This window comes from Tamandua tetradactyla, chromosome 22 (genome assembly GCF_023851605.1).
Source record: "Tamandua tetradactyla isolate mTamTet1 chromosome 22, mTamTet1.pri, whole genome shotgun sequence".
NCBI classification, from domain to species: Eukaryota; Metazoa; Chordata; class Mammalia; order Pilosa; family Myrmecophagidae; genus Tamandua; species Tamandua tetradactyla.
Window position 1 is genome coordinate 20,472,642 of NC_135348.1, and position 7,845 is coordinate 20,480,486.

General features: G+C 42.2%; 1 protein-coding gene across 1 annotated transcript in view; it reads right to left on the reverse strand.

Moving 5' to 3' along the window:
* EDNRA (endothelin receptor type A) overlaps positions 1 to 7,536 on the reverse strand; it is a 66,897-nt gene extending 59,361 nt beyond the window's left edge. Inside the window, exons 1-2 of the mRNA XM_077139873.1 lie at positions 6,987 to 7,536; positions 2,213 to 2,694 (exon numbers count right to left, since the gene is read on the reverse strand). Coding sequence (XP_076995988.1) covers positions 2,213 to 2,632 — 420 coding nt within the window. The 5' untranslated portion in view covers positions 2,633 to 2,694; positions 6,987 to 7,536. The remainder of the gene's footprint in view (positions 1 to 2,212; positions 2,695 to 6,986) is intronic.
* Positions 7,537 to 7,845: the final 309 nt, after the last annotated feature.

A 7,845-nucleotide genomic window follows, 5' to 3' on the forward strand; every position in this document is an offset into this window, starting at 1 on the left:
GATAACCCTTAAATATAGTGAGGTTTTTTAGTTCACACCATGCTCTTCTTTTTTCCTCTAGAAGAATATTGAAATGATTACAGGGAATTTTTTTTTTTTACCCCAAAAGGTTTAATTTCTAAAATTAATGTTGGTTACATGACTCATGACATGAGTTTGTAAAAAAATAGGAACTCACAAATGCACTTACGTGATGCAAAATTATTTAGAACTACAATAAGGTATATAAAGTATTTGATTCCTGAAGGAGAAGAAACATTTCGTCAAATAAGGACATGCTAATTTTTATTCATTGCCACATCAGTATGAAACAAAGTTTTATTTGGCTTTTCACCAAATTCGGAGATGTTCTAGATAATCTGACTTAAAATGTTACAATGGCACAGAAATGAAATTTAGTCTGGTAACTGGCTGTAGCACCTCAAAGAGATAAGTAAGTCTCCTTCCTAGCTGTTGCTGATATGAATTACTAAGGAACTGCTTTACACAGGATCAAACCCATGTAGTGTGTTTCAGAATGAGTGGCAGCAGGGAGCTATTAATCCAGAGATGGTCAATTTCTCTCCTGACCCACGATGGGTTGGTTAACTGGCACAAAAGTGTGAAATCCATATAGATGTCTGATATTCCAAACTACCGAAGAGTCTAATTTTGAATAAGAGTAATGCCAACAAATTCCAATCTACCATTAAAGAGCGATGCCATGAGAAAGTTGGGATTCAAGACACATGGTATTTCCTAAGAGCAAAAGAGGAAGACCTTTTAAAAGAAAAAATTAAATTCTGTAGCATATACTAACCATTTAAAATTAATTACACCTTTTCAATTTTGCATCATAGTTTTGTTCTAAAAACCCCATTTTAAGTTCCAGCAGGGAACACATATCTGTATTTTTGGTTTTCTGTAGAAAGATAAATTTGTGATATTTTCTTGATTGTGGTTTGTCTAATTTCCTTATTTTGTAAACAGCTTATTGTATAATTTTAAAAGGTTTTCGTTAGGTTTTAATTTGTAACACATTCAAAATTTTAATCATTGTTTTCATCTTTATTGTTAACCACTGATTTTTCTGATAGGCTATTGTCACTTTGCCGTACTTTAAATGTATCTATTGGAAATTAATAGGCTGCTGTTCCACTTCAAATATCTCTTGCCTTCAATGGGCAAAACTTCCCATTTAAAGTAATACCTCCCATTTAAAAGTAGTACTTCTGTTCAGAACAGTTTTGCTTCTACTGATAGGACACAGAAGAAAAAAAATAAAGGTTGTGGATGACAACACAATAGAAGTTTTTTTCCCCTGGGCTCAGCAGAAAGACTTTCCATAAAATGTGGCATATATCATGTAATTTCATTTGAGTTTTAGCTCACTTGAATTCTCACAGTAATTTCACCCTCCCAACCACCAAGCCAAATATGTAATATCAAACTCCCTTTAGCTTTAGTTTGCTGAGGTACTAAATTATCACTAGATCAAGGTCATCAAGTTAAAGATTGATTAGTTATCTTTCTCTCCCACTGTGAGTTACCCGAGGCACTTATTTGTCTTTGAATCTTTACTGCAGGAGAGGCACAGAGTAGGTGCTCAATAAATGTAAGCTGAAGAAATGATGGAGACAATAGTAAACTAATGCATATGTTAAATGGTTCTAATAATCTTGTCCAAGGAGGTCAACCCTTCCCTCCTATCACAAGTACCCCATTATCTCTAAGTCACCCAGATAACAGAGAAAAGCCGTGATTCCAACCAGCAGTGCAGACAGTCAAAATAAAACAGCTCCTTTTCACTTCAAGCTATACTGTGGATATTTGGTTTTTGAACAGCATCATATTAAAAAGGTAACTGAAACTGAAGAAACATTTACTTTAAATGCTTTCTGTACCCAGGAGTTCTCACCCCGGAAATGATATCTCACAAAAATCCAAGGGTGTTCCCAAGACTTCCCACCTACCAGCTGTTGTGAGAATCCAATTCATGCAAGACTAAGATTTTGAAGAGTCATCCTTGAAATACTATTTTGTTAAGAATTATTTAGAAAATAAGTGATACGATTTTAAAATGCCACTGAGTTTTAAGACAGCAGAGGGTAGCTAGCTCTCAATAAAAACAGAGAAGAATGCATCAAGGTTCAGAAAGGTCTGCAGTGACTCTCTTACAGTGGAATCAGAGCATATGTTCAAACCTGCAAGTATATTTGTAGTTACTTCCTACCTTAAACACATTGATAGGGAGATCAATGACCACATAGATTAGGTCTCCAAGGGCAAGGCTGGCTATCAGCGCGTTGGGGCCATTCCTCATACACTTGTTCTGGTAAATGATCCTTAGCAGGGTTGCATTCCCCACCATTCCCACGATGAAAATAGTGCAGGATATCACAGTGTTAATGTATTTGAAAGCTGCGGTAATTTTAGTCTGCTGTGGGCAATAGTTGTGCATTGAGCCATTGCTGGGTAGGGCTAAATTAGTGGGTCGATGGGTGGTAGCCAGGAAGCTGAGCTCTGTTCCACGGAAAGTGGTGAAATCATCCACATGCTCACTTAGGTTCGTGCTGTATCGCTCAGGATTATCACTGATGACACATCCAACCATCGCTAGCCAAAAGGTTACCCTGAGGCAAACGGTTTCCATCTTGAGGCAAATTTGAGGAAGTATCTCTTATTGTGTTGCTTTTAACATTCACTTTTGTTCACCTGGAAAACGGAGAAATAATTTTGGTTACAAAATTCAGCTGCCAATAAGATGGGAGAGTCAATAAATGTTTACTGCTTCAATTAAAAAGCAGGATGTATTTGATAAAATATATCTGTGTGAGGTTACCCCATGGCAGAACTAAACTGGAAAAGACTAAAGGTCTATTAGGACAGATTTTCTCTCCATCATCTCCAACTCCATCTCCGTTCCCTGTATTTCTATCTCATCTCTATCAATATCTTACCAATATCAAGATCATTATATGGATGAAGGTAAGACAGTTTCTCTTTCAAATATTAGATGAAAAGTTATTTGTTTTTCTCCCTACCACACCCAGGCTGATAAGAAATTGAGTTACAAAAACCTTCAAGAGATATGATACAAGATTTCATTTGTTAACAGAAGAGGAAAGGCATAATAGCCCGAGTAAAATTAACATAGCAGTAAAGCATAAAATAGAATTACCCAATTCCATAATTAATAAATAAAATATTCCCAAATGTGTTGTTTTAGCCATAGGAAATAATGAATATAGGAATAAAATGCGGCACAGGTAGCCATCTAAACTGTTGCAAAATGTTAACTTAAAATTGGAACTCTCCTCCACCCCAACAATACATCTAATATATTTGTTTCAACTAAAAATGATACACTTGGTAGAGAGAATATTTAAAATTATTTTATTGAAAAGCTCGAGGATTAATGTGTGAAATCTACAGCTTCTCACAGGAGTTTTTTGCTTTGCTCTTCCTCAGAAACGATCATCATTATATTTGCGAATGAGTAAAACTGGGAGTATTGGGGTGTCCTCTTGGGAACGCTTGGGGTACTTGAGGTTTGGAGAACTGATCAGAAGCACCTCAGCCTCTCCAGGCGGGAGTTCCATCTTAAGCAAAAGTCAGACCAGCGGCTCCTCCTGGGTCTCCCTCTTTCCCCAGGCATGCAGGAACTTCGTGGAACATCACCCTGAGGTTGTCGCTTGCTCCAAAGCCCACTTGCCAAGTGGCTCCATGGCTCTTCCTTCCTCTCTTGTTTCTCCACACCCCCGGGTATGCCAAGGGTAGCCAAGGGCACTTGGAGTGAGGGGCTGCCCTGCACTGGAAACCCCCCAGCGCAGCTAGCTTTGGAAACCTGCCTGTGGAATTCTGGGCTTTTTGTTCGGTGCTCTCTAAAGGGCACTTGTTGCCTTTCACGTGCAGAAAACAAGGGCTGTTTCTAGATAATCAGCCTCTGCTTGCACCATCCTAATGCTGCTGTCCTGATAGAGTTGGAGCTGTAGGGGGTGGGGTGGGATGAGGCATATTAAAGCTATTTGGCTTTCCAAGTTGTATTTGTCCCCATGCTATCTTTTCAATGTCCTAGGGAGCTCTATTTATATTTTACTGTGCCGAGCACTTTATATGCATGATACTATTTAATCCATACAAGGACCCTGGGCAGTAGATACACAGTTCCATTTTAAAGAGAGAAACAGACTCAGAAAGTGCAGCTGCTTGTCAAAGCCACTGGTGGTAGCTGGCAATGCTGGGATTCCAAGTCAGGTTAGCCTATAGAGCCTGAGCTCTTAACCATCAGACCATTCTACCTCTCAGCCTTGTGCTTTATTAGCATCTGAAATGTTTCAAAGAGGTCTCCAGAATTTAGACAAAATGGTGAACTCGGTACAGTGGCTAGCCATTTTTAAAAGATGATGTTTTTCTTTCAGTCACTTGCAGAGCGCAAATGTCCTCTTTCCCAAGAAACCTAGGTTTCTGCCTTTATCTCTAAAGAAAAGACAGTGGGGAACTGAGGGTAGTGGTAACAGAATAACCAATGATAAATCCAAATGGCTCCCTATTTCAGTATTTTGTATATTTCATTTTTTGTGGTTTTGTATGAATCTTTAAATGAAAACCATAACCTCTTTTACGCAGTGGTGTGTTAACATGTGTATGATGTATACATCCGGTGCATAATTTATTTAGTGTTTTTAAAAAAATTGTGTCTTTCTTTTGAGCGTATTCAAGATTGGTATTAATTTTTTTGACTTTTGAAAGTTATCTTGGAAAATCAATAGAACTCAATAAGTTTAGTCAAAATTTGGAGGAAATAAGGGCTATGTAAGTTGTATATAATGTATAAGATAAATGTAAGGTGCAAGCACCACATGCTTTTGCTTTCTCCAGAGTTTTTTTCCAAGAAACCAGAAACAATAATAGCATCTTGCATATGTAATAATCTTATACATGTATCTGTTATCTGAACTGGTCTTTGCAGCTCTGGGTAGGCGGTATGTTGTTCCCATTTTACTCACGAGAACACTGAGTCTTAAAGAAGTTAAGTGACTTGGTCAAGGTTTCATAGCTAAGAGGTGGCAGGATGGTTACAATGCCTCACTTAACATTGCTTAAAGGACTGGATTCAGTCTGATTAAATGACTAAAAATGTCAATTGTTCAAAATTACCATGTACCTGTTGGGTTCTAAGTACATTATAAGTAGTTTGGAGTTTTATACTGCTTCTTATAATCTGGGGTGTATTGATAGACCTACAAAATGCCACCATTTCTCTTCCAAAGTGGAAAACAGGACTCTAAGACCAAAGCATATTGTGCCCCTCCTCTTCAGAGCACAGATAGGGGAGGAAAATACGTCAATACCTTGTGCTGTTCAATGACTAAAGCCTCCCAAGTTCCCCAGTTGGAATGGAAACTTCGGTTAATAGTTTCATTCAAAAAAGAGAGAAGCCTTTTTCCTAAAGTGGAATGGCTCTTCACCCATTGGCATCCACTAAGAGGATATTTAGTTAATTGACCCTGGCTAGCATGGATCTTAGGTCAATCATCAAAGATACTCAGAGCATTAGCTCCCTGATTTGCTTGACTTGCTGATTATGGCAAGAAATAAGAAGGTCAAGGCTGTGGGTTCTTATCATGGTGTGAGCCAGCTACCAATAAAACCACCGTCCTTCCAACTCTAACAATGACACCGCCTCAGAAGTCCTTCCTAATGATAGCCCTGTCAGTTTTCTACACATATTAAGCCATAGGGGTAAAAGACACTTGGCAAAGACATGTAGATACCATACTATTTTATATATATACTATATACTATATATTATATACAAAACAAAACAAAAAACCTTCTCCAATGCATATTCCATGAAGGATGGGTCTGTAGTTCACCTCCACAGATCTGGGTCAAGATATCCTTTGAATCAAGTCATAATCAGTCAGACCTCTAGTGAAGCAGCTAAGGCTCAAAACCTGAAGGATATGGTCTATAGCTTGGGTGCTCCTCATATTTGGGATCTAAGAGCTTGCTGATCCCAAAAGTTATTAAGACAGAGGACTGAATCTTTATGCTTATGTTTTAACCGCTTAACATTTCAAATCTCAGGAGCAAAGTAATTGGCAATTCCAACTTTCCCAAAATGGCACGAATTTAGAACAGGTAATTTACATGAAGTGATTACTAGGGCATTTTTCAATTAGCGAACATTTAAAACAGAGGGAGTGGGAAGGGAAAAGAAGTCCACAATTGCAAGAGGAGAAAAAGAGGAACAAACCTAGGACTTTTTTTTTTTAACAAGTTTTCTGTGGGAATAAGTATTAGCGCTCTTCTTACTGACCATTCGCTGCTTTAATATGCTAATTTCTCTCCACCCCACCCCCACCCCAAATTCAATCAGGACAACAGCAGTTAGGATGGTGCAAAGAGAGGCTGATTATTTAGAAATAGCCCCTGTTTTCTGCACGTGAAAGGCAACAAGTGCCCTTTAAAGGAGAGAACAGAACAAAACACCCCACAGGCAGGTTTCCAAAGCTAGCTGCACTGGGGGTTTTCTAGTACAGGGCAGTCCCTCACACCCGAGTGCCCTTGGCTACCCTTGGCATACCCGGGGGTGTGGAGAAGCAAGCGAGGAAGGAAGAGCTGTGGAGCCACTTGACAAGTGGTCTTTGGAGCAAACGACAACATCAGAAGCTGATGTTCCACGAAGTTCTTGCATGCCTGGGGAGAGAGGGAGACCCAAGAGGAGCCGCTGGTCTGACTTTTGCTTAAGATCGAACTCCCGCCTGGAGAGGCTGAGGTGCTTCTGATCAGTTCTCCAACCCCCAAACGTTTCCTCTCCCGGAGGGCGTCCGCCCCGCCACGCAGCCCTGGGCAGGTGGTGCCAGCCCTGGCTGTGGAGATTCACCCCAGTTGCGGAGCAAGAACGCTCCCGTGTCCCCTCTCGCCTTGATCGGGGAGCCCAGGAGGCGTTTTCCCCTCACCTCCCCCACCCCATCCCAGAAGGAGAGCGTTTCACCCACCGTGGAGCTGGGGGGGCGCAGACTGCTGCCCGGTCCGCGCGCAGCGCCGGGGCCAGAGGAAGCCGAAGTCGGGGAGAGTGGGTGGCGAGGAGGGTGGCGGGTGTCCCGGGTGCACAACTTCCTCTGAAAGGCTTCTCTGGGGGAGGTCTCGCCGAGCCGCCAGCCTCCGGTGACGGGGTGGGATGGAGCCTCTCCACCTCCTCTGCACAATCGCCGGACCAAAGGGATGATTGCGTGCGCGCGCGCGCGCGGGGGCCCGCAGGAAAAAGAAAACTGCAAAGGAGCACGCCTCCCGCCTGGCCTCCCCAAGCTCCCGGACCTTCTGCTGCACTGCCGGCCGGCCACAGCCTCCTACCCCTTCCAGCCCTCCAGGAAAACTGTCACGAAACTTCGGCGGCCCCCTCCCAGGCCCTGAAGGGCAGGAGTCTTTTAACTCTTTCCTTCCTGAAATGAAGGGGAGTGGGCGGATAGAGGGACGGGGAGGTTTAGCAGACAGGACTCAGACGCAGAAACTCTGTGCAGAGAAATGCATCCTCTGGTAGAAAATGCCAGTAGATTCCAACTGTGGAGGAGCAACTGGAGAAAGAGCCCTCGTCCAACGATGCTTTCTCCTCTGTGTTCCCGTCTGTTGCCGGGGGGCGGGGTGGGGTGGGGGTCCGCGCTCCCTTTCAGCTTGTAGGAAGTTAGAGGCCCATAGTGGCAGGCAGCTTACTGGATCCAGTACATTTTGCTTCATTCAGTCTTGCCCCTCAAAGCCAACGCCCCAAAGCTACGTACTCTGGCCCAGCAGTCTGGGACGGTTCAGTGTGTGTGGCTTAGTGAATCCTGTGATTCCTCAAGAAAGAAAAACAGGGAGGCT